This window comes from Apis florea, unplaced genomic scaffold (assembly GCF_048593485.1).
Source record: "Apis florea isolate Af1SG1 unplaced genomic scaffold, ASM4859348v1 contig_1615_pilon, whole genome shotgun sequence".
Lineage (NCBI taxonomy): Eukaryota > Metazoa > Arthropoda > Insecta > Hymenoptera > Apidae > Apis > Apis florea.
Window position 1 is genome coordinate 1,483,883 of NW_028256416.1, and position 25,357 is coordinate 1,509,239.

A 25,357-nucleotide genomic window follows, 5' to 3' on the forward strand; every position below is an offset into this window, starting at 1 on the left:
CTTTTTCTTTTCTCTTTATTCTCTCTTCTTTTTACTTTTCTCGTATCGAATTCATTCTCGAACGAGGAATTTTTTCGAACGATGAAAACGGACGTTCTTCCGTTTTTCTTTTCTTTTTCTTTTTTTTTTTTTTTTTTTTTTTACGTATTTCACATCGACGAAGTGTTCCATTCTTGTTCAGCCTGACGTTGAAGTTCCAGCTTTGAGGTAATTCTAACTTTTTTAACTTTTTCTCAACTTTCCCGCTTCTTCTTCTTCCTTTTCTTCTCTCTCTCTCTCTCTCTCTCTTTTCTCCTTCTTCTTATTTCTTCTTTTTCCAAGACTCTAATTTGACCATCGACGATTTCAGATTTCTCGCGAAAAAATGGAACGGAAGAGAGGATACGATTCGATACGAAGTATGAAGGTTTGATTCGACAAGAACAAAGCATCTACTCGTCGGCGGGATACAAAAATTATCAGCAGCAAGCGACGTGTTGGAAGCTCAGTAAACGTTTTATTCACAGATACACAACGGGGTATCTGTAACTGTGACTGTGTTCACGTAGGTGAAGTGTAATATATTATCGGAAATATATTGGCCTGGCATATCTCGAACAGGATAATTAACAGCTTGCCAACAAGCACTTGCTCGTTCGTCCGTTGCCATTGATCGATTTCATGGGAATGTGAAGGACACAAATCTAAACTAAAATCTTGCGACGTCGAGGGTGAAATTTACGTTCGAACATAATCTTTCACTCTCGAATTCACGGACGAATATGCCGTGAAAAACGACACGTGAAACGCATAAATATATGTCGGAACATTATGTTCAAAAATATCTGTGACGAGCAAAAGAAAAGAAATAAAAAAAAAAGAATCGTGTCCAGGGAAGATCGAATTTCTTCCCTCTTTGTCCCTTTTGCCTCTCTCTTCCTCGCGACCTGTGCACACGTTTAAAGATATATATATATATTGTGTGTGTGTGTGTGTATATACACACACACACATATATATATACATACATTTTATCTGCATTGATCGATCGATGAGCGAATAAAATAAAATTTCAACTTCGCATTCGATGAAAAGGAACCGCGACCCTCAAACAAGCCTCTCCCTATAATTTAACCCGTGATCATTTTTTTTTTCTTCTTCCTGGTTCCAGATTACGCGAAAATGCGGTTCTACGTTAGCCGAATGCCCAAGGATCGAAGAAGATCTCGGGGACAGGGGCGGTTCGCGTGCGACAATTGCGATCGCCGTTACCACCAAATGAAGAACCTGAGGAGGCACGTGATTAACGAGTGCGGTAAACAACCGATGCACCAGTGCACCTTCTGCCCTTATCGGGCCACCTACAGGTCCTACCTTCAGGTGCACATGATGAAACACGCCAGGTCTGGGTTCACGCCTCGAACAGCGAGCATCAGGCAACAGAGAAACCCCTGAGACGGCTCTTCTTATTCTTATTATATCCCCATCTTTCTCTCTCTCTCTCTCTCTCTTTCTCTCTCTCTTTCGCTCGCTCGTTGATCGATCGAATTCGCGCGTGCGAACTCGCGTTGTAAAGTGGGGAAAAAGTTGTGTTGTTGTGACGATAACACGGATACATACACGCACGCACACACGTGTTTCTACTTAAATGTGATATGTGTCTATCTTCTTCTCTGTCGTACACACGCATACACATATACGTACAGACACACGACAAGGACGTAGACAGGCATGCGCATAAGTAATTACGTCACGGGTACGATATACACGAGGATCATCCGTCGCCGATTCGTTATCCCTTCCGAGGTACGAGAATGTCGAGAGCGAAAGGGGAAAACGAATGGAAGGAAGGAAGGAAGAATAGAAGGGATGGCGTATTTTTTCTTTTTCGCTTTCGTAATGAATAACGAGACGGAAACAAATAACAACAACAAGTGACACGATCGAATCGAATAAAAAGAAAGAATGTCTGTCACCAATGAGCTCTATACAAAAAAAAAAAAAAAAAAAAAAAAAAGAAAGAAAAAAAAACGACTGTCTGTTGTCTGTGTCCGGTGCATTAACCATAACCCCGCCGCCGTCGCCACTACCACCATCACCACACCTCACCTTTTTTTGTCCTGCGAAAAATTTTTTATCCTCCTTCGTTTTTTCTTTTTTTTTTTTTTTCTTCTTCTCTCGTTTCGAAACGTCGGATCAACTCGAGGAACAAGTTGTGAAAAATTTCGAGATCGTCCGACTACATTTATCTGTTGGGAAAATACGCAGTAGCCGCAACAATCGATCCGGACTAATCGATCGTTGTTTCGTGTCTGTTTCAGCCAAGTCCCAGTACCATCCGGTCATGTCGGTGTTCAAACACACTTGCGCCACCTGCGGGAAAACTTACAAGCACAAACACCATTTGAAGAGGCATCACGATTTCGAGTGCGGGATCGATCCAAAGTTCAAGTGCGCGTTCTGCCCGCACAGAACACGTTACAAAGACAGCCTGATGAAGCATATACTGGCGAGGCATCAGCATTTTCTCGATCAGAATCCACGATACAGATTGCAACAGGCCGATGTCCTCTCGGACGTGGAGGGGAACGTGCACGTTCAGGGAACTATGTTCGCCTCGTACCACGATTTCTCTCAAAATTTATAGAGAGGAAACATACAATACGTATCATTTTACGTATCAACTTACGCGAACTTTTGCCGTGAACTTTTTTTTGAACTCGTAATACGAGATATCCTTTCTTCTTCTTCTTCTTCTTCTTCTTCTTCCTTCTTCTCCTCCTTTTCTTCTTCTTTTTCTTTTCTTTTCACGGCAATTGTGAGTCGTTTTTTGTCGTATGTATCCACACACACACACATCATGCATACATACGTACACACATACACACGTTGTAGAAAGCGCAGAAAAACGAGAAATAATGTAAATAAAGATCCTGTGTATTTTACGTATTATTGTCCAATATATATACATATACATATATATATATATATATATATAATTTCTGCGAATACGAATATTCGAAATTACACGAGAAAATTAATTAATAAAGGGGAAATATATATTAGCGATTATTCTTGCAGATCTCTATCTAGATCGACGAAGATCGCGCGCGCCAATTCAATTCAATTATCGATCTCCTTAGAGAGGGGGATATTCTAAAGGTGTTTTTATTTCGTTTGTTCGTTTCCAGACGCACAAAACTACAGCTCGTCGAATTGGACCGTGCCCACGTTGCCGCCCACGTCTCGCATAGTGACCAGGCATCTTCGCTCGATGACGTTTAAGGACGATCAGGGGAAGATAGGGAACAGATGCGGGCCGAGAAAGTACCTGTGCACCGATTGCAATCGAAATTTCGCGCTGATGGCCTCGTTGAAACGTCACAGAACGTTCGAGTGCAACAGGCGGTTGCTCGTGCCCGAGAGGAGCAGCAACGCGAGGGAGAGCGCCGATCAGGAAAAGAGGAGGAGGAAGAAGAAGCACGTGTGCCCCGATTGCAACCGCGTGTACGCGGTTTTCACCTCGCTTTGGAGGCACAGGAATTACGAGTGCGGCGTCGAGCCTAGATTCACTTGCCCCATTTGCAAGTTCAGGTTCTCCCAAAAGAGTAATCTCGATCGACACGTTAGAACCAAGCATTGAATTTTTTCTTATTCCTTTTTTTTTCCCTTTTCTTTCTTCTTCTTCTTTTTTCTTGATTCTTTTTAAAAAAATAAAGAAAAAAAATAAATAAATAAAAAATCTTCCTTGGAAGTAGCGAGGGGGGAAAAGGTAGAAATTTGGTAGAGAAATAATTCGATACCGATTTTATTTTTCTTTGTTCTTCTTTTTTCTTAGCTTAGCCTTATATTTATGTTTATTTACGTCGATTTGGTATTTTAAGCGGTGATGACTAATATTGCGATTAATCCTGCGATTTTAATTAATTCTCTCTAAAATCGTTTATATTTAAATTGCGAAAATTGGTGTACGCATGGATATGTCATCGGAGGCAAAACGTTCACCTACATTGTGTGCGAAAATAAAAAAAAAAATAATAATAAAAAAAAAAAAGAAGGCTATAACCGTAAGCCATCTTGAAAAAATTTGGTGTGTAACACCAATTGCGTGGATGCAACGTAGGGACCTAAAGAAAAGGTTTAATCGCTTTAAAAAGGAATATCGTTTTCTTTCCTAAAACTAAAAAGAAAAAAAAGCTAAAAGTAAAATGTACATAAAACAAGTAGACAACATTATTTCGAGAATATCGATTTAACTATATTCATATAGTTTGAAGTTAGAAAGTGTTCAAAAGCGCCCAAAGATGGAGTTGTAATTGTAAGAATAGAATAAACGTGTGCGATTCTTAAACCGATGAACGAGGGGTGTCAATATGCCTTAAACATATATAGAAGAACTTATCTATCGAAAAACGATCTCTCATTTCTACTTCATCGTTACGAAATTATCGCCGAATAATACTTTAAAACTGTATTCCACGTAAATCAACTATTCTTTGTCCCAAGGATCCATCGTCGTCCATGGAGGGATCGATAAAAGTGTGAGTGAGTGTGGTGGACATATTGTTTCAACCATCCTGGTGTTTCCTCGTCCGAGTTTCGAAATATCGTTTCGACCTTTGAAACACTCCCCCCCCACTAACGGTACTCTTCCCTCTTTTTATTTTCTAGGATTGAGGAGGGGCAACAGGCTTCCGAACAGCTGCGCGCGCATGAGATCGTTGAGTACGAATCAACCGCCCGTGATGTGCCCGTGTTGCGGAACAATGTACAAGATGAACAGGAGTTTAACCACGCACATGAAGTACGATTGCGGCGGGCAGACCAACTTCGTGTGTCACATTTGCTCGATCTCGTACAGGAAGAGTGTGAAACTGCGCAGGCACATGCTGCAAATACACAAGATTTACATCCCGCCAAAGTATTCCGTCCCCAAAAAAATATTCTAGAGACCTCGTCGACGCGAGCGACGTGAAAAAAACCATTGCTTTCTTATCTTTCTCTTTGACGAGGATACTGTTCGTCCAATGTTTCTTTTTTTTTTTTTTTTTTTTTTTTACGATTTTTACGATTTGAACTTTTTTAAACTTTTGACAATGTTGTTCTTTCAACGATTTTAATCCCTAATACAGTATTATGTATTTTTAAAACGTATGGACGTCATGGTGAGTAGTTGGAACGAGGTTTCTTTCTTCTTTTTTTTTATTTGCGACACATGGACAATTCAATATGGACAATGGATGGTACATCGGTGAAAATTGATGAATATAAAAAAAGTAGGGGAGTAGAAAAATAAAGAAAATAAATCGAGCGAGTCAGATTTTCAGTTGAAGAAGGAGAAGAAAATTCTTCGCTTCTCCTCCCTGTATTATCTTTTAGCCCCGTTTACAGGGAAGAGGAGTAAAACTTAACAAGGATATTCAGGATAAATGGTAAATCTGAAGGACGACGAATCGAATAATTGTAAAATGAATAAATATTGCGCACGTTGGACAACCTTTCGATCTCCTTTCATTATCCAATTGATCGACAAAAAACTTTCCAGTCCAATCTTTTTCCTTCGGAAGTTACAACTGTAACCGTTTCGCCCCCGCTTATCCGCTTATAGATTCCACTTGACATTTCGTTTTCATTGTTTTTCAGAGGCGCGAATCGACTCGTCTACGGGATGCTCGAGGACGATCATGGAAGGTTTCACCTGCCACCAGTGCGGCAGGTCTTACCAATTGAGGCACAATCTGGTCAAGCATTTGAGATTCGAGTGCGGTGGCCAGAAACACTTCCTCTGTTACCTGTGTCCAGCGAGGTACACCCAGAACGGGAAGCTGAGGCAGCACATGCTTAACGCCCACAATGTTTTCATACCACCGCGTAGAACATGGATAAGATCCAGTTGAAGCGTACACTCGGAGAAGAATGACGATATCCTCGTGATTCTCGAATAATTCGAGAAATTCGTTGCTCATCATGTGTAACTGTTTAGATTTAAAGATAAAAGGAGAGGCAATAAATCGTTGACGAAGTGTTGTATCGAACGAGCAAACGAGTGGCTGCGTCCTTTGCCCGCCTCGCTCACTTTTCAATTCGGATTTTCAGGATTTTTCTTCGCCATTTTCTCGTCGAGCTCGAAGAGAGAGATATTTTTTCCAGGTTCCCCCCCCTGGGTTCGAGATTGGTGATAATTTCGTCGTCTCGAAGAATTCTCGTCGGTGAAGAGAAAATCGTCGAAGAAGAAAAATGCATCTTCGGACGAAGATCGACGAGATAGCCAAGGATGAACCAAAGTCGGGTCAGCCATTGAAGATATCGCGTTTCATTTCCCTGCTTTCATTTATACACTTTCCCTCCCCCTTATTGTAGAATTGAATAAAAACGAGATTGACTCTGATAGTCGTTCTTTGGTCGTTTTGATCCATTGTTTCAAAATACGCGCGCTCGTTTGAAAAGTGGGACCGCCACCATCTTGGAAGAACACGATACATAACATAATCGCTTTCAAACGATTCGCGTTTTCTTCGCGTTTCAAACAACTGGACTCGACGAAATCGAGGAAAAAAATTATTGCCAGTTTCGATCTTCATTTTTCTACCTCCCTCCTCCTCTCCCCCCCCCTCTTTTTTTTTCTTTTTTCTTCCCCTTTTCGAGACTGTCAATTAATTTCCGTTAAAATCGTCGATCCGTCATATAATCGATTAACAATTACACTTTGATCGGTTTGATCGAAAATCGAAGACAATTCTCACGAAGACAAAGCATTCGAAGATTGCCACGTTTAAGATTGATTGATTAGATAAATAGATAAATAGATAGAGAGAAAGAGAGAGAGAGAAAGAGAGAGAGAGAAAGAAACGCTCGTAACGCCCTAAAGAGAATCGAGAATAGCTTTTTTTTTTTTTTTCGAGATTTGTAACGAAAATTGTTCGGATTTCTGCCGGATTTCAGCACCACGACATATTCTGACGTCAGTGTTTTTCTTTTCGTTCGACAGGTTACGTGAGCTTTCGATTCCCCTGCCAGCAATGCGGCCGGGGTTACACGAGGCGGTGCAACTTGAGGAGGCACATGAAATGGGAATGCGGAGGAAAACGCCAGTTTCCCTGCTACTACTGCAGCTACAGTTTCACTCAGAAGACGAGCCTGCACCGTCATCTGATCGCTATTCATAAGATAGATATTGTCAATGGAGTAGAGCCTAATCTCATGCTGTAGACGACATTTTTTTTTTTTTTTTTTTTCTTCCTTCTCTCTCAATTAATCTTCAACGAGAGCCTCGAACGTCAACGTCACGTGACGAGGAATATCCTCGAATTCACTTAGAAAAATTAATACTTACCCTTCTCCATTTTATTTAATTGGAAAAAACAAACAAAAAAAAAAAAAAAAAAAAAACAAAAAAAAAGACGAATATAATCCTGTGCCTCTCCGTGCCTCTCGTAATACTTCACCTTTATTAAAAGAGGCCTTTTCGCTTCCCCCACGTTCGAATTCTTCCACGTGCTTGCTTGCCCACGTCCCCTCCCTACCCTCCACCCTCCCTCTCCCTCTGATTATCCATCCATTTTCGATAATATATATATATATATATATATATATATATATATATATATATTTTTTTGTAATTTGTTGTTAATCTTTATCGCAATGGCGCTAAAATGGCCGGGGGATGGACACGACATCATCCTCCTGCGAGAATTGAATAGGATTGACTTCCTTCCCGATTTAAAATCGGGAAAATGGAGGGAAAAAAAAAATGGAGAGGGCGAGCTGCCCCCCGTTTTCTGGCCGTTTCGGTGGTAGTTTGTTTTTCGTGATTAACGCGAATTCCACTGTTAATGTTCTTCTAGGTATTAGCGAAGATGACCCCTTCGTCGAATCTCGCAAGCATTTCGGCGAAGCAAGCGGCGGCCGTCTTCTCCGTCTGCAGGCGCAGGGACGTCTGTCTACCTTGGTGTGTGAAAAAAAAAAATGAAAGAGAGACTGGCTCTCTTGTTCGTCACTTCGAAGAAACGATGTCAGTCAGAAGGAGAAGGAGAAAGGAGAAGAAAAAGGCGTCTGCGTCTCGAAGAATGTTTCCTTGCCGCGCCAAGAAAAATTTTCCGCTTCAAAATTTTGGGGGTCATCCTCGGCTTCTTCCTTGTTGTTGTTGTTGGGCTCATCCGGATATGTATTTCGACTCGAAGATCGGCTCGAAGATCAACGAATGGCCAATCGATGATCCATCCAGGATGGTCACGTTCGATGATCGCATCATCGGCGAAGAGAAAAAGTGATTCCTGCGTACACGAAGATAGATCCCGCCAAAGAGATTTCGGACACGCGAGATGAACATTTTTAGTGCACAGATTTTTATTCATTCCTGCGTGTTAATTCGATTTTTAAGCACAAATTGTATTATTAATCGTAGATTATCGAGATCGTTGAATTTTATCACGTTATATAAAAGATTTTTGGCTGGACACGTTTAACGTATTCAATGTCGTTTCTTTTTAAATAGTATATTTATCGAAATATTACATTTTAAAATCGTCTCCTAGAACCGTCGATAGTAGATTTGATGTGCCATCGAGAGTGTCTAGAAGATAGATAATAAATAATAAATAATAATAGTAATAATAATAATAATATTAATAATAATAATAATAAATAATAATAATAATAATAATAATAATAAAAATTTTACCTGAAACATCTTCACCTATTCACCACAATGGGAGCTCTCATTCGAAGATCCAAGATAATTTATATTATATTTTTCGTTTCCTTTCTTAAATTTATAGAATATTTTCGAGTCTGTGCGTTTTTCGACAATTTCTTTTTTCTTTCTTTTTTTTTTTTTCTTTCTTTGAACGAAATAGAAATCTTCTTTTTTATCAATATATACGCTCTGATCGACGTCCTCTAATATCGAAGATATTCGTCCTGCGTGTCATTTCAGTGTACAAGTACGTATACAGAAATTATTATTCGATCGACCCCATCTCTCAAATCGATCTTCAATCGATCGCGAAAAGAACAAGCGAAATCGAATTATTATTAATTCCTTTTTCTTTTTTCTTCCTTTTTTCTTTTTTTTTTTTTTTTTTATTTCTTCCCTCCTCTTTGTAAATCAAGAGTTCAAAAGTGAGAATGAGAAAAAAGAGAGAGAGAGAGAGAGAGAGAGAAAGAATGGAGAGAAACTGAGCGAGAGATTGATATTCAATTTTCATATTTATTTACTTTCCATTCCAATTCTTTTCCACGCACATATATATATATATATATATATATATATATATATATATATATATATATATATGTTTAATTTTCTTATCCGGAATATTCGCGATTATCCTTCGATTTGAACCATTTTTTCGATTAAATTGATTAATTAATTGATTAATTATCCACGCGTTATTCTCTTGTAACGATAATAATAATAATAATAATAATAATAATCCCAATAAAATTCTCTTCTTCTCACTTCTAAAATTCTCCACTTCCTCCCCCCTCACATGTGAAATTTCTCTGATTTCTTTTCCAGAGAGCAAAACGGATTACCAAGTGTATCCAAAGTGTCCCTCGCCGATCGATCATCTGCCGAACAACACGCCGCCCTTTAACCCGCCTATAAACTGCTCCAGTTACTCGAGGCTTCTGTTTCAAGATTATCCGGGCGGGATGCCGGACGCGGACAGGCCCTACAGATGTTGGAACTGTGGAAAATTGTACACGCACAAATCGACCTTGAAACGGCATCGCGAAACGGTCTGCGGCAAAATACGAAACACGAACGGCAAGTGGAAGTGTCTGCGCTGCCCGAGATCCTATCGTTCCGAGGGGAATCTCGAGCGCCATCTACGATACGAGTGCGGTGTCGCCAGACAGTTCTCATGTATCCTTTGCAACAGGAAGTTCACGCAGCACAGCAGCCTGGTCAGACACATTAAGAAATTGCACGGAGAGAGTTTCGGTGGTGGTGGGGGTGGTGGTGGTGGCGGCGGCGGCGGCGGCGGTGGCGCTGCCGGTAACCCTATTCCTCAAGATTATCAATCGGTGAACAACACCGCTACCTGCCATTCGGAAGTAAAAAAATCCGAAGAGACGAAAGTGCGAAGATGCTTCGTTTCCGAAACGAGCATCAGCCCTAATTGCCGTTTACTTTTGTGAATGTAGAAATTGAATTGCGAGCTTGATTGTAATCCATCTGGCGAGAGAGAGAGATTTTTGCCAAGCGATCACTTTTTTTATTTTTTCTTCTTCTTCTTCTTCTTCTTTTTTTTAATGACAAAAAAATTGGGATCGGTCCATGGGATTATAGATACATGTGTATATCTATATCTATATATATATCTATATATATCTATCTATATCTATATCTATATATATATATATATAGATCTTGGTAAAGCGAGATAGGACGTCGGTTACGTTTCGTGAAACGTTTCCTTCGTAAGAATATTTTATTCTTTTTTTTTTTTTTTTATATATATATATATATATATTTATTCTATTTTTCTTGTTTTTTTTTTTTTCCTTTTTTTGTTGACTTCTATCGATTCTTCTCTTCTAGAAAGATGTTGTTTAATCATATTATATATACGATATTTAGTTACTTATTATCTATTGTTTTTATTCGATCCGTGGAGAAGAATCAAATGAATGAAAGTTAATAAGCGTATAGGGGATAATTGTTCTCTACTTTGTTACGATTAAAAGAAATCGATATAAGAAGGAAAGAAGGGGAGAGAAATTTTTACATTAAAAAAATTGCGTACGAATTTAAATATTTCGCCAATGGCTAAATTAACTAATGGCCTTTCAATAAGCTTTCAACTATCGAAAGAATATATATATATATATACATATACATACACACACATACACATATATACATATATACATATACATACTTAATATTTGTAAGTAAGATTATGAATGGCGCGAAATATGAAAACGTCTCACACGATGGATGTTGCGTAGAATTGATCAGGAATTTAAAAAAAAAAAAAAAAAAAAAAGGAAAGAGAATAAGGATGCGATTAATCGTGATATTCGCGACAATTACGTGCCCTTTCTTTGAAAAGTGTCTTACAGTTAGATCAACGATTCAAGTACAAGAAAACGATACGCTTCGTTGTAATTTTGAAAATGCTTTGAGGTTATATTACCAAAGCATAATCAGACTTTGATACGATTATTATTATTATTTTTTTTTTTTTTTTTCTCTGGATATTATTGTTGTTGTTATCGGTGTGTCATCTCATAGGGTCTCGTTTTAAATAGGCTTTTTAAAAGTGCTCGAATGTTTTTCGGTACCAATGTATTTTTTTAATTAGAAGAGAATGCAACATATTCGTTGTACACTTTGTGTTTCGTCGAACATTGTATACCCCGTCAAAGTGTAACTTTGAACTCGGTATATCAGTGGTGGTGCTGAATATGTTTAACTATTTTATTTCCCCCCTTTTTTTTTTCTTTTTTGTTTTTTATTATCATTATCATTATTATTATTATTATTATTATCACTATTACTGCTTATCACATGATTACTATTATTGTTATTGTTATTATTATCTATTATTATTATCGTCATTATCATTAGCATCATCGCCATTATTATTGTGCGTATATTATCATTATATATTATTGTCTATTATACTATTATCTTCTAATTAATCTTTTAAGACTGTGTTGTAAGAAATATTAGGATATTAGATGTTCGTAATGGTGCACTGAACGAAAGAGAGAAAGAGAGAAAGAAAGAAAGAAAGAAAGAAAGAAAGCAAGCAGACAGGCAAGGAGGAAAGGAAAGAATAAGTTTTTAGTGACACTGTAACGAAAAAAAAAAAAAAAAAAAAAAACAAAAAAAAAAAACGACGAAAAAAACGGCGATCGATACTAGATTTGTGTATCGCGGTTGTTAAATTGTGACGTTGATCATTTTTCTTGTTAACTCGCGTCTGGTAGTTGATTGGGCTGTGAAAATTATTTTGTTCTTATAAATTTCGACAAATGGTGATAAACGTGAGCGTTTCAGTAAGTGAAAGGAGGAAAAGAAAGAAAGAAAGAAAGAAAGAAAGAAAGAAAGAAAAAAAAAAGAGAAAAAAAGTTAAAAAGAAAAAAAAAGAAAAAGAAAAAAGACATTTAAAAAAAAGAAAAACGCTCATGTACCAGACTATTTCGAGCCTATCGGCTTTTCATTTTACCTCGATTCGCGATGCCGACAAATACGAGCTAAGAGAAACATTGTTGTTATGTAAGGTGTTGCGTAAAAGATAATAATAAATACACACAATTTACATATCTCGGGTGACGATTTTCTTTCACATTTTCTTGCACAATCCATGAACAATCCAAAGAAAGAAAATTAATCTTCTACCATCTATCTAAGGAAACACAACACACCTGTTCGACTATTGGAAACACACGCGTCACCCTCCTGCCATCGAACCAAGACGAAAGAAGAGAAAAAAAAGAGAAGGAAAGGTAGATTTCTCGAAACTTATCGTCACAAGTGGAACCACTCTTTTTCTTCTTTCTGTACTTATTTGCAAACGAGGCCAATCGATCGTCAATTCTTTTGACGATTTAAAAAAAAAAAAAAAATCTATTCTTGGTTGTCGTTCAACACGCAAAAGCATTCGAGATTGAAACTTTCGAAACTCGTTCTCGAGATTTATTTTTTTGTAACCAAAAACTTCGAGGATGAATGTTGTAATGCCGTCAGACTCTCTCGAAGCAATCTCTCCATTCTCTCGAAAAATGTATTCTCGAGGACGAGTCTCAGAATTTTACTCTCAAACACGTTTGCACCCCTAGAAGAGTTTTCCAATTTGTCGATATTCATTTCGTTCTTTTCTCTCCTTTTTCTTTTATTTTTTTATTTTTTTTTTTTTTTTATTATTATTTTCTTTTTACCCCCCTCCTTTTACACGGATAGATCACCGACTGATGCAACATTCCGATCCCTGTTTCAGCCAAAGGTCCACTTTTTTGCGACCAACTCCCGCGCGATATTTGGAGGCGGTGCAAGGACGAGCTTCTCTGTTTGAAGTGCACGAAGAAGTACAGCGACTGGAGGAGTTTAAGGAAGCACATGAATTTTTTCTGCCAAATGGAACCGCTCTATCCTTGCCCTTATTGCACGCATAGAGCCAGAATACCGACCCTGCTCAAGTATCACGTCGTGCGCGAGCACGCTACCGAAGAGATATATTAGTACCGTCGTCACGTGTATTTTTTTTTTTTTTTTTTTTTCGTGTAATCGGATTCACGGTTTGAGAAGCAAAAAAAAAAAAAAAAAGAAACGAAGATCTTTCTTTTGGCCAAAATGACTGCGAGTCTTCGTACGCGATTTGTGTCGAAATATCGAGGCAAATTCTGTTTTTGACGAAATTTTGTAAGTATGTAGAATATACACAGAAAAAGAGAAAGAGAGAGAGAGAGAGAATGTGTGTAATTTCTTTCGGTTATTAACTTTCAAGAGATGAGATAAGAATGAAATTCTAATAAAGTTTGAAAACATAATTTTAACGTTGAAACTTTAAGAGATTTTTCTTAATGGATTCGAAAACTTTCATCAAAATCAGAATTTCCTTGTAAAATAGTGTACAAATATTTTTGCGACCGAGTGTTATCCAATTTCTTGCGTTTTATCAGTAAGTTGTAGTTAACGTTGGTGAATATGCAATAAACGTATCTGATCCAAGAAATCGTCGTACATCAACGTAAAGTGCAAACTTCTTTCTTCTCCCCATAGCGACACATAAATATAGCGCACAAGGGTTTCAATGATCGCCATTCCATCTTTCGATCATTGTCCTCGTCGTCTCTTTCTTCGTCGATTTTTCTTTCTTTTTTGCGATTCTTTTTTCCTTTCTTTTCTTTTTCTTTTTGCAGAATAACGCTTTAGCAGAAGGGATGAACGGCGAAAAATTTGTGCGCGTTCGAAAAAGCAGCACCGTTTCGTCTCGATGTTTCTCGAAGGGATTACGAAAACGAAAGACGTACTTTTTTTTTTTTTTTCTAACTCGATCGCTTTTGATTTTTAGGGGGCGGCTTGTCGGGCCAACAATTGGACGACTCGCTGACGCCTGACCAATCCGGGGGCAAACCCGTCTTTGTCTGCCCGAAGTGCGGCAAAGGTTACACTTGGAAGGCGAGCCTTCAACGCCACTTGAGCACCGGTTGCGGATTACCACCTATGTTCTGCTGCAAGTTGTGCGACTACAGAACGAGCAGAAAGGACATACTCTTCAGGCACATGAGACACGTGCACTCGCGGCTACCCGCTTAGCGTATTAACTTTCCCCGCCACGTCCATCCTCCACGTTCACGCCGCCGCTTCTCACCTCGGTCCGCAGCGATTCCACGCGACGAACACCATATTCTCTCTCTCTCCCCCCCCCCCGCCCCTCTAAATTGTTGTGCAATCCGCGAGAACGGGCAACGGATCGAGAAAGTCGAAAATCGAAGTCGAAAAGTTCGATCGTGAGGATCGATTTTTGAAAGAAAACATGGTAAATCTATCGACAGAGGATTAGATTTTCTATTACTTTCGCTTCTCTTGAATATTATTTAAATAAATAATATATATTATTTTTAAATTATTTAAAATAAACATGTACGCCACACGTATTACTCATTTACACGTCGTCCATTTGCAGCGAGCATAGCTTGCTGCAAATCTCTCGAGAATATCGAGTTTATTTTTCTTCCTTCGCTCGTCGCGTTCTTTTACGTACGCATAATTTGAAATACTTGTACTTACTTCCCTGGTCCCGTTCACGGCGCAAGCATATGCAAAAATCGTATGCAAAAAAGGAGGAAATTACGACGTTACGATTCTTCGTTGAGGGGGAATGATCGAAGGAATGATCTCTTAAACGGAGCACGAATTTATTTCACGAATTCGAACGTACGAATATTAGGTCTGAAGAGTACTACTACCGACATCTATTTCCAACGCGAACTCTGCTTCATCGGTGTTCTTTTTGCTCTGTTTCAGGGGTATGGAACGTACAAGGTTATGTTGCTGACTACGGCCCCGTCGATGCTCTTCAACTCCCCCCGGAATTCGATAAGTTTAAGGTAACCGCGGCTGCGCAATCCATGTTGAACTGTCACAAGCGACACATGTGCGGTTTCTGCAAGAAGGTGTTCCCGTTGAAGAATTTGTTGAGGAGGCACGTGCAATTCGGTTGTAAGATGAATCCGAGAAATTCGCAATTCGCCTGCTCCTTCTGCCAATACAAGAGCACTTACAAGGCGAACATGGAGAGACACGTGCGAAACGTTCACGATACAGGCGTGTTGAAATTTCGCTGCGATCTGTGCAACTTTCGTAGCAATTATTCGTTCTGCGTGAGAAGGCACATGAAGACGTTTCATCGTACAGCCGAACCGAACGAAACGAAGCAATAGTTGTGCGCGAATAATTATTTTCACCATTCATCGAATTTAACAGAGTGACGGGAGTAGTAACACTCGTAGATTACGTTACGTTATCCGTTAGGAGAATCTCGGGACTGATAATCAAGATAAATTCGAGTAAAATTTGCACTATTTCAGTTCTTTCGAATAGTCTTCCAATTCCTTCTGTTATCTATAATTGAACGTTTTCGGGTCGCATCGATGGAAGTCGGGCGGATTCGGCCCGCGATCTCGATTCTATTCGGTTCGTTAATTCCCATGAACCGAACTTACCCGACCTTGCCCGAAATTTTCGTGTAATTCGACGCTTCGGGTCGCGTCGGACAAACTCGAGTGAATTCGGTGCGAGAAGATTAGAAAGACGTGCGACAATAGTATCTCGGATTGTATCTCGCCCGATTTCGACGCTAGTCGAAGTAAGTTCGAAAATAACGAATTATTCAAAGATATTAGGCCATTTACCAAAAAATTATTCAAAGTAACTTGAACTACCCGATAGAAAATATTGCCAAGCATTATAACAATTCGAATTCGAACCTGTGATTTCGATCATCGTATTTTTATCAAGCCTAATGTTCTCCTTTCATCAGAAGATGAAATTGTAATAAAGATATATACATTTTCATATTGTGGTGATTAATGACGCGTAAAATACTATTATTAAGCAAAAATTACTTATGTAATTTGTGTAAAAAATCATACGCGTATCTTTTAAAATTGAGTTTAAAAAAATATCAGTATTATACTCGAAGCGCTTTTCCCTCCGAGGCAAATAGAATTTTAATTCTCCTTTTAGAAACCGACAATAATGTAGTCGTCGTATGTATAATTAGAGAGCGCATATAACGTATTTTGCGTAACATTTTCCGATACGAGAAAGAGGATCGAAGTAATACGCGATTTATAGATCATTTGAACTTACAACCTTATTAAACTGTAAATTAATTTGTATTAACATTATAAAATATCCGACAACCGAATTTTCGATATACTCTCATCCACGATTGATGATAATGTATACATAATTTATCGAAATAAACAACAAATGCTCAGGTTGTTTGTAACTCGAGGATAAAAAAAATAAATCATTCCATAGGTCTCTTCGTCGTATCATGGAGTGTGGACGTTTTCCTTGTATTGATATTTATCAAAAGAAAAAAAAAGAAAAAAGAAAAGAAAACGATACAAATTTTACACCATATTCCATTTTTGTTTTCTTCTTTTGTTTGAAAATTATTTTCAGGCTCTGCCCTCGTGCTGGACTCGTCTCTTCAATGACAGTGAGAAAAGGAGTATATATATATATATATTTTCTCGAATGTCAGCGTGGCCAGAAACAAAAAAGATACAATTTTGTCAAATCGTATTATCTATGTGCTCAATAAAAAAGAAAAAAAAAATGGTTACGTATCGTTTCGCGAGATTCGTGGTCGATCCGATCGTATTAACCGATCTGGTATTGTTGTTTCAGCATTGTTGTGGAATTACAAGAATGTCTACACCCTCGAGTCGGAGAATCGAGTTGCTCGAAGGAACGATTGGCAGCAACAGCAACAACAACAACAACAACAACAACAGCAGCAGCAACAACAACTCCGTCAAGCTGGCAATTTGGATATTCGAGAGAGAAGTTTCGTGTGCGTCGACTGTGGGAAAGCGTACGCGGTTCACAGATCGCTGTGGAGACATCGAAAATTCGAGTGCATCAACGCCAAGCCGAAATTCGCGTGTGACGCTTGCCCCTATAAGAGCCCTCACAAGTGGTGCATGGAGAATCATAAAAAGAAACATCACAGCAACGTTTACAATCGATAGTTCGCTCGTTCGTTTTCTTCGGAAGGAAGACAACGAAGAAAAAGTGGACAAGACGGTGCAATTAGAGACGATATTTTTAAGAGAGAATATTTGAATATCGAATCATATTGAACGCACGAATGTACAATCGGCTCTGATTATTCTTTTCCTCGAAAACTCCATTGAATGGAATTTCCATTCCCTTTCCATTTTAATAAACTTTTATTACACGATACGATGTGACACGGTCGAAGGGAAATGAGGTTCGATTTTTGCGTGATCGAACTTGGAAAAAAAAAAAAAAAGAAATTATCGATAAATATATATATATGTGTTTTTGTTCTATCGATGACACATATCTCGCGTATATATGTCCATTAAGGTACATTTACAAATTAGCGTTTCAAGCAAACCATATCTGTGATAAGCTGGTCTATCTAAATGGCAGTATTTAGACGAATATTTTTCCTCGTATTTTATTTTTCTCTTCCTCTTTTTCTTTCTTGCGGAAACACACACACACACACACAGCACATACATAGACACACACAGCATACACATACGTTTCTGCGTGTGAAATACGTATTTGTCGCATGCGTTTCGTATTTTTCGACGAAGGTCGACCGATAACAATCGCGAACATGCTCACTCATTTCGACTTTTTTTTTTTTTTTTCTCTCTTTACATCTACTCTTTCGTAACCGAAATTTCATAAAGATGTTCGCTACAGATATTTTAACGGGTGGATCGAGCACGAATCGATCGCGATCGAAACGATACAAAGCGATGCATGCTTTATCGTATATATACAAAGAGTATATATATATATACATATATCTATACCTTTTGAAAATGCGTGAAATTGGCGATAAATTCGCCGATGCAGCGGTGCTATATGTATGTATAGAGGAAAAAAAGGCGAGGAGGGATTCAACGACGACCCGAAAAGAAGGGATTCTAGAGCGGATACGAAGAGGAAGGCAACGATCTCGTAATAATTCGTTGCGGCTAGTCGCTTTAACCCTACCACCTACGTTAACGTGGCAGTGAGTGATTTATCTTAAAAAAAAAAAAAAAAAAAAAACTTACAAATCCACGCTTGCGCCCGAGTGACGAGATCACTTCTCATCTTTCTGTAATAAACAGATTCCGCAGGAATGCGTTATACATGTTGATGAAAACTCCTTTGGTTTCCTCTAACCATGAATTTGCCCATCACCATAACTCGAATTCTACCGATCGAATCGAGTCGAGTCTAATTCGATCGAAGTCAAACTGGCCTCGCCATTTTGAGCATATTGCGAGATGTGTTTTTTTCTTTTTTTTTCTCTCTCTCTCTCTCTCTCTCTCAAACTCGGTGTAGATCGGACACGATTCGATCGAGGATGCCAGATACCCTGTTTTCTCTCCTCAAGCCGACTCACTGCTCGCCTATCGATCTAACTTGGTCCCTCTGTTTTCAGCCTACCGGAAGATGTACATGGGCGACCAGGTTCTCGGCTATACGTGCACAATGTGCAGCAAGTTCTACAAGATGTGGAGCAACTATTTGAAGCACAAGTGCGAACCGCCACAGTTCAAGTGCCCGTTGTGTCCTTTCGCTGCGTTCAAGGCCTTCATACTGCACGCCCATCAGGCTGAGCAACACTTCAAGGTCACGTCACCGAACACCTGAACCTTCGAATCCGATTCGAGCGTTCCCCCGATCCGCGTCACGCGGCAACCGATTGCCTTAAACTCGCGTCGAAGCTTCCTCGTGCCTGCCAGCTCCTATAGCGGAAACGGTGTTTCAATCGACGACGAAAACTAGCGGTGCAGAGTGGAAAGCGCGGATTTTTCATTTCTTTTCCTTTCTCCTTTTCTCTCTCTCTCTCTCTCTCTCTCTTTCTCTCTCTCTTTCCATTGTTTGTTCTCGCTTTGCTCGTTTTTTTTTTTCAGTAGTCAGCGTCGCCTGTGTCGTTTCAATTTTCGCGCTTTTCGCGATTATTATATTAATATAAGTCCTACGAATGTTTCAGGATCCGGTAAGAAAGTGAATAGCGACCGAGGTTACGATTCTACTAGCGTGCGCAGTTCAATTTTTAACATTACACGAGTATAGTGCGTTGTTCCGTAATCATAGGTTCGGGTTGAGTCGAGAAAATTCGAGTAGAATCGGGCGAAACTTCGGGTAGAATCGTGAGACGGGGAACATATAATCGGACTTCGGATCGATTCGGCAATGATCGGACGCAGTCGGTCGAAGACCGACCATTGTCGAACCGTATCGAAGTCGGACTGCCGTTCAAAGTAAAATTCACGAAATCGAGTCTTGAGATCTTGAAGAAAAATTTTTATTTTCCAAGAATCCATTGCGATTTTACCCGATCCTATTCAAATTTTTCTTACTCTAAATTCAGACTTTCGATACGGAGTAATATGGAGAACGAAAACGTTACGTCCGATTCTATTTAAAGAATTGCTTTTCCTTTTTTTCTCTCTCTCTCTCCCTCTTTTGTCTCTCTCTTCGTTGGACGATCACGTCGAACGATTAAAAAGAAAAAGAAAAAAAACAAAAAAAACAAAAAAAAACAAAAAAAAATAAAAAAAAAAAAAACGTCAAAAATAGTAGTTTAAGTTGTACGAAACGGAAAGTTTCTCGTAATATCGTTAATCATATATCTTACCAAGATTTGAACCGTCTTTCTGTACATTGCTAGTCCAAAACGCAAGCATAATTTTTCGTCGTAGTCCATTGCTTCGTTATATACGTATATACGTACGTACGCTCGACTCGTACATCATTTCAGGTCTCGTATATTCTCTCTTTCTCTCTCTCTCTCGAAGAAAAAAAAGTGGCAGGAATCTTAACTATTAAGGACAATTTTCCTCCCTCCCTCCCGTGATTTTTAACTTTTTAAACCAAACCAGTTCGCCAGTTGTTCGTTATGTAAACGCGTGACTGATTTTACACCGCTCTTAGATTTAAGGAAAAACTAAAAATATATATATATATATATATATAAAAGGATAAAAAAGCGTCGACTCGAATTGCGTTGTTCCTCACATAGCGAGCGTGATCCGTGACGAATTGATGCTCGTTAAAACACGGCCATCGCGAATTTAACACTCCTAACTCTCCCCCCCCCCTCTCTCCCTGCTCTACTCGTAAATGCATGTATTTTCGTAATACCAAAAAATAAAGAAAACAGAAGAGTATCGTAAACTGATGGTTAGAAAACTGTCTTTTTTAGGCGATCGATGACAAAGAGAGTATTATTTACTTTTATTTCTATTCACTTTATTCTGTCTTCTCTCTCTCTCTCTCTCTCTCTCTCTCTTTCTCTCTATCTTTCTGTCTTTTTCTTTCTCCTATTTTTCTTCACATTGTTCCTTTTTATTCATACAGAGAAGAATAGCAGAGAAACAAGAACAACGAACGAATGGAAGAAGAATGGAAACGTTAGTTCGACGACGAAGGCAGAAGAGTAAACGAGATTTTTATCAGATCTTTCTTAATAACGAGTAATTTGTTTTACGTGTTTCAGCTACTTATACGTGCGGTTCTTGCGGCAACACACGTTCGAATGGAAGAGAAATTTGGATCGAGAGAAGTACGGCAAGATATCTTATCCTTCACTGTCCTAGCGCAAGCATCGAAAGAAAGCCTTATAAACGTCATTCGCGCATGGGTAAAAGGCTCGAGCCGAACGAGCTCGAGGTAAAAAATTATCGAAGTCACGCTAGATGGCGGGGTTGCTCCAGATCGTCCAGAAAACTCGTTGTTCGTGAAACTCGTCTCTACTCATGATCGAATTTTTTTCTGTTGGAAATTCGTCCGTCAATTCGTAATATTAACACGATCTCCAATCTATTCTTTATGGCACAAGTTTATGACGCGGAGAGAGGAGGCATGGCCGAGGAAAGGAAGAAATCTGTGTTAAAAGGTACGAAAAGGAACATTTCGCCTGGAGATTATCTATTACATTGATTACGTCAACGTTTCCGCAGACGATCTCTGTGACGACACAATTTTGGATGGAATTTTATTTCTCGTAGAGTAAGAGTCAATGGGAGACATCTGGTAACGAGTGTTGGAACTATTCAAACGTATCGAGAATAATTTGAACAGGCCTATTCCATATATACGATAGACAGAACGATTTGTTTAGCTTTCGAAATGATAGCAGATAAAGTCTTTTTTCTAAACGTGATTCTGCCGGTTTCTTATAGATAGGATTAGGGAGTTAACCTGTACGTTACGTTTTATGTATGTACATATTAGCAAAAGATGAATCGTTAATAACTTACTTCGAGGTGTGTTAACAACGTTACGCTTGTTAAGATTAAAGTAACGTACACGCTTTTATATTAAGGGAAAACCGAAATCGAGTCATCGAGGGAAGAAAGAAACGACGACATGAGGAGAGCGAGAGCGAGAGAGAGAGAGAGAGGGAGAGAGAGAGAGGATAGTATGCTTTGCTGATGCTTTTGTGAAGCGACTATCTCGCTTATTCGTGAAACATCGTCGATGGAGCCAGGTTTTTACTCAAAGATACCTTTCTTCCTTCGTTTTCAGGTTTCCACGCGTGCTGCGAGTGCAAGAAAACGTACAGATCGAGAATGGCCCTAAATCGGCACGTGCGGGAGGAATGCGGTAGGGTTTTGTACACGTGTCCCTTTTGCCACAGCATCATGCCAATGAAGTTCAACCTGCTCAATCATCTGAAGAAGGAACACGGTTGCGTGGCCAAGATTTGAAGGAAGGCCCTCGAATAATCGCCCTCTCCTTCACCGATCTTCCGTGAAAAACTCGTTCAATCAGTCGATCACGACTATCCTTGATCGATGTTATCGCGAAAAGTGCATAAACGAGAAAAAAAAAAAAAAAAGAACTCAAAGACGGGAGAAACGATCAGGAAAGTGTGTATCGCAGCGACGAGTCGTTTTATGACCAGCACCAATCAATAAAGTGTCGACGAAGCAACGATCCAATCCGTACGCGTATTTTTTCTCAATTCTCTTTTAATTTCGACGTTCAACAAGTTATATATATATATATATATATGTATACATAATCATCATATATTCTTTATTTTTCGCGCATGAATCGTCGTTTAGCACTCCTAACCCCGCCATTAGAGAAAGAAAGAAGAAGATGGAGAAGGAATTCGTATCGATAATATCGGTAACAGGTACATCGGTGTCCATTCGTGAAAACGATTGGCGAACGATTTCTTCCTCGATCTCGACTAATCGTGCGATTTCTTTTGCAGGTCGTCTATAATTGGAGATGTTGTATTACAGCTGTTCGAAAGAGTCGAAGTAAAAGAGAGAAATGAGATGCTGCTCGGAAAAGAAAGAAAAGGAAAAGGAAAAGATTGATTAATTTTTTATAACGAAGCTTCCGGCTTCTTGCCTATATTCTATCCGATTCCATTGTTGAATCATTCAATCTGCACGCGCCTCGATTATATTACCCTTGGATTTACACGATTTTTCGCGCGTTATTAGTCAAACGTTCCTCCCGTTGTTGGAGATAATTTTTTTTCGTGAACGATCGTTCGCGAGATACACGGAAAAATATTCATCGATTGATTTCAAAAGTTACGGATAAAATTGAATTCCGTTCCGATCTCTTTTTGAATCGTGTAATCTCACGATTCATCTCCCGACCGGGTGACACAATTTTTTAAAAATTTTCCAAGTGATTTCCAAGATCAAGGATCGAATCAAGGATTTAAAAAAATATTCAACGCTTGTTGTGAAAGAGTCTTTCAAGAGTCTTTACACCGTGATTTCAAAAAGTGATCCTCGCCTAAAATTGCCAAACGTAGAGCATCGAGTGTGTACCATCACCGACGGATCAACGGTTCCCTCGACTGTTCTCCACCGAACTCGACTTCACTCTGCACACAAAAAAACATACGTCACCCAAATAACGCAATCGCGCCTACGACAATTCCCCTACTACTACTACTGTAAACGAACGATCGAACATGCAGCCCCTCGAGATTAAAAAGCACGACCAAAATGCGTACATTTTCTTGGATGAAATATCTCCCCTTATTGACGAGACGAACGCGTTTCTTTTTCAGAGTGGAACACCTGTTTGGCCTGCTCGAAATCCTACAAATGGAGGAAGTCGTTGCACCGCCACGTACGAGAGAGCCCGGAATGTTGGCCCGTTCTCCTTACCTCTGGGAACGGCGAATTCATCCGACAGATACACTACAAAATGCTCTACAACGTTAACAATTGATCCGTCGAGTCTGCTTGCTCTCGCGGGCGAAAAAAAGAGAAAAAAAAGAAAGAAAAGAAAAAAGAAAATCGATCCGGAACACGCGCAATCGTGACACCTCTCCTGCATCGCAACACTCGACAACACTCTTCTTCTCCTTCTTCTTCTTCTTCTTCTTCTTCTTCTTCTTCTTGTTACTTGGAATATCTTTTTTATAGAAATAAATGTTGCGTTATATTCTGATACAAAAAAAAAAAAAAAAAAGAGAAAGAAAGAAAAAAAAAGGTTAAATGTTGTATGCGAGATCGTGATATTTTTTTCCAAGAGTCGAACAACTTTATTATTACAACCGATTGTAACGCAGTCCAAGGTGACGCCCAAGGTGATTTTTTTTTCTCAACGTTTCTCACTCTTCAGATCTCCCCCACTCGCGTGGATTCTCTTCCTCTCGTTCGTTCCTCTCGAACGAGATTCAATAACTTGATGCTACTAAAAAGTTCTCGAAATGCTCGAAAATACCCTCTATCTTCTTTCGTTGTTTCGCATATCGATTTTTTTTTTCTTTTTAGCTTATCCCTTATCGATCGCTAATTGTTCAATAACGTTTGAATTCGTATATTATTTAAATCCTTTCGTCCATCTTTCGTCCTTATTTATTTATTTTTTTTTTTCATTCGTTGTTCCATTCTTGGCAGATTTCACCACTCTCTCTCTCTCTCTCTCTCTCTCCTCTCTCGTTTTTTCTCCACCCTCCCCCTGTAAACGAATAATAACAAAGTCCAAAGTTTCTTTTTTTTTTTTTTCCATTTTTCTTTTTCTTTTCTTGAACTTTTATTGAATGTATATTCGCCATATTCCGTCGAATGGACGAATTCACGTTACACAGCTGACGCTGATGATTTTTCACAGATTTCTGGCAGCATCTAGGACAACGAATAATGGCTAGGACGACGAATAAACCTCGAAGGATGTACCCTTGCGGAAAGTGTCAGAAGATATATTCGAACGCATCATCCCTCTACCGCCATTTGAAGCTCGAATGCGGGATGCTTCCGCAATTCCACTGTCCCTACTGTCGCTTCAGCTCAAAGAGGAAATTCAATTTGGACTCTCACGTGGCACACAAGCATAGCAAATTGCTCAACTGTTATGTAAATAAAATAGGATAAAACTATTATTATTATTATTATTATTATTACTATTATTATTAAAAATTATTATTATTATTATTATTGTGCTGCCGATCTGGTCCAACGTATTTGTTCGTTTTCGAGCTGCTGAAACGAAGAAGAATAATTATTTTTTGTTATTTCCTCGAATTATATTTATTCGAAAGAAATTTTTCGAGACGAAAATCTCGATTGGAACGATCCCAAATAAAAATTGCGACTTTTGTACATACCTGCAGTACCATCCTTGCTTCTTTCAGATCTTTCAGATATATTTTGAAAATGACGTCGCACGACGATCAACGACGATCGACGAGCTATTTCAAAAATATCCACGGATCTGGATCTTAATTATAAGATCGCATTATATAATATATATTATATAACGTTATATTATATATTATATAAGATATAACACTGTAATTCGAACAATGTCGTTTGAAAATTAACCAGATCAATAACTGAATACGCGTTCAATAAGTGAACGCAATTCACGATAAGATAATAACGAAAATTCATACGGAAAACGAAAACTTGTGTAGCCGATACGGGTATAAGATATTCGTGTCTCTTTTTCGCTATAATCGTTCCTTATAATCCCAAAAGTGTAAAGAATAAACCGCATGGGTAATTATGTGTGCATTTCTTACAATCTCATTTCATCATTTTATCTCTTTACACGCTCTCTTTCTCTTCCTTTCTCTTTTCCCAAATTTAAAAAAAAAAAAAAAAAAAAGAAAAAGAAAAAAAACCGTGTTGAACACTATCGTTAATCGTTCGTTTA

General features: G+C 38.8%; 3 protein-coding genes and 2 long non-coding RNA genes across 10 annotated transcripts; 4 read left to right on the plus strand and 1 right to left on the minus strand.

Annotated features, from left to right (window-relative positions):
• The first annotated feature begins 184 nt into the window (after positions 1 to 184).
• On the plus strand, positions 185 to 4,334 carry LOC147658814 (uncharacterized). The gene is made up of 3 exons (XM_086907289.1): positions 185 to 1,294; positions 2,301 to 2,562; positions 3,169 to 4,334. The coding sequence occupies exons 1-3, from the start codon at positions 1,162 to 1,164 to the stop codon at positions 3,620 to 3,622; spliced, it is 849 nt and encodes a 282-aa protein (XP_086763415.1). The 5' UTR covers positions 185 to 1,161; the 3' UTR covers positions 3,623 to 4,334.
• A 1,798-nt stretch (positions 4,335 to 6,132) lies between these two features.
• On the plus strand, positions 6,133 to 7,217 carry LOC147658815 (uncharacterized). The gene is made up of 2 exons (XR_015291787.1): positions 6,133 to 6,268; positions 6,968 to 7,217. It is a non-coding gene; the product is annotated as an uncharacterized LOC147658815 (long non-coding RNA).
• A 380-nt stretch (positions 7,218 to 7,597) lies between these two features.
• Positions 7,598 to 19,237, minus strand: LOC147658816 (uncharacterized). 2 transcript variants are annotated; one of them, XR_015291801.1, is made up of 3 exons: positions 19,192 to 19,237; positions 8,660 to 9,076; positions 7,598 to 8,551 (listed from the first exon to the last, which is right to left on the minus strand). It is a non-coding gene; the product is annotated as an uncharacterized LOC147658816 (long non-coding RNA). The 2 variants fall into 2 exon arrangements; XR_015291800.1 differs by having other exon boundaries at positions 7,598 to 9,076.
• On the plus strand, positions 8,783 to 16,591 carry LOC100869449 (uncharacterized). Of its 2 annotated transcripts, XR_015291765.1 has the most exons (3): positions 8,783 to 8,921; positions 9,500 to 12,444; positions 12,936 to 16,591. XR_015291765.1 is itself a non-coding variant. In XM_003698381.4 (2 exons), the coding sequence occupies exon 2, from the start codon at positions 9,637 to 9,639 to the stop codon at positions 10,123 to 10,125; it is 489 nt and encodes a 162-aa protein (XP_003698429.2). In that variant the 5' UTR covers positions 8,783 to 8,921; positions 9,500 to 9,636; the 3' UTR covers positions 10,126 to 12,261. The 2 variants fall into 2 exon arrangements, 1 of the variants encoding a protein (XP_003698429.2); XM_003698381.4 differs by lacking the exon at positions 12,936 to 16,591 and having other exon boundaries at positions 9,500 to 12,261.
• On the plus strand, positions 18,654 to 25,225 carry LOC116414916 (uncharacterized). Of its 4 annotated transcripts, none has more exons than XR_015291794.1 (3): positions 20,489 to 21,110; positions 21,743 to 23,786; positions 24,314 to 25,225. XR_015291794.1 is itself a non-coding variant. In XM_086907279.1 (2 exons), the coding sequence occupies exons 1-2, from the start codon at positions 18,659 to 18,661 to the stop codon at positions 21,794 to 21,796; spliced, it is 234 nt and encodes a 77-aa protein (XP_086763405.1). In that variant the 5' UTR covers positions 18,654 to 18,658; the 3' UTR covers positions 21,797 to 25,225. The 4 variants fall into 4 exon arrangements, 2 of the variants coding, with proteins under 2 accessions (XP_086763405.1, XP_031774373.1); XR_015291795.1 differs by having other exon boundaries at positions 21,743 to 22,358; positions 22,440 to 25,225; XM_086907279.1 differs by lacking the exon at positions 20,489 to 21,110 and adding an exon at positions 18,654 to 18,838 and having other exon boundaries at positions 21,743 to 25,225.
• The last annotated feature ends 132 nt before the right edge of the window (positions 25,226 to 25,357 follow it).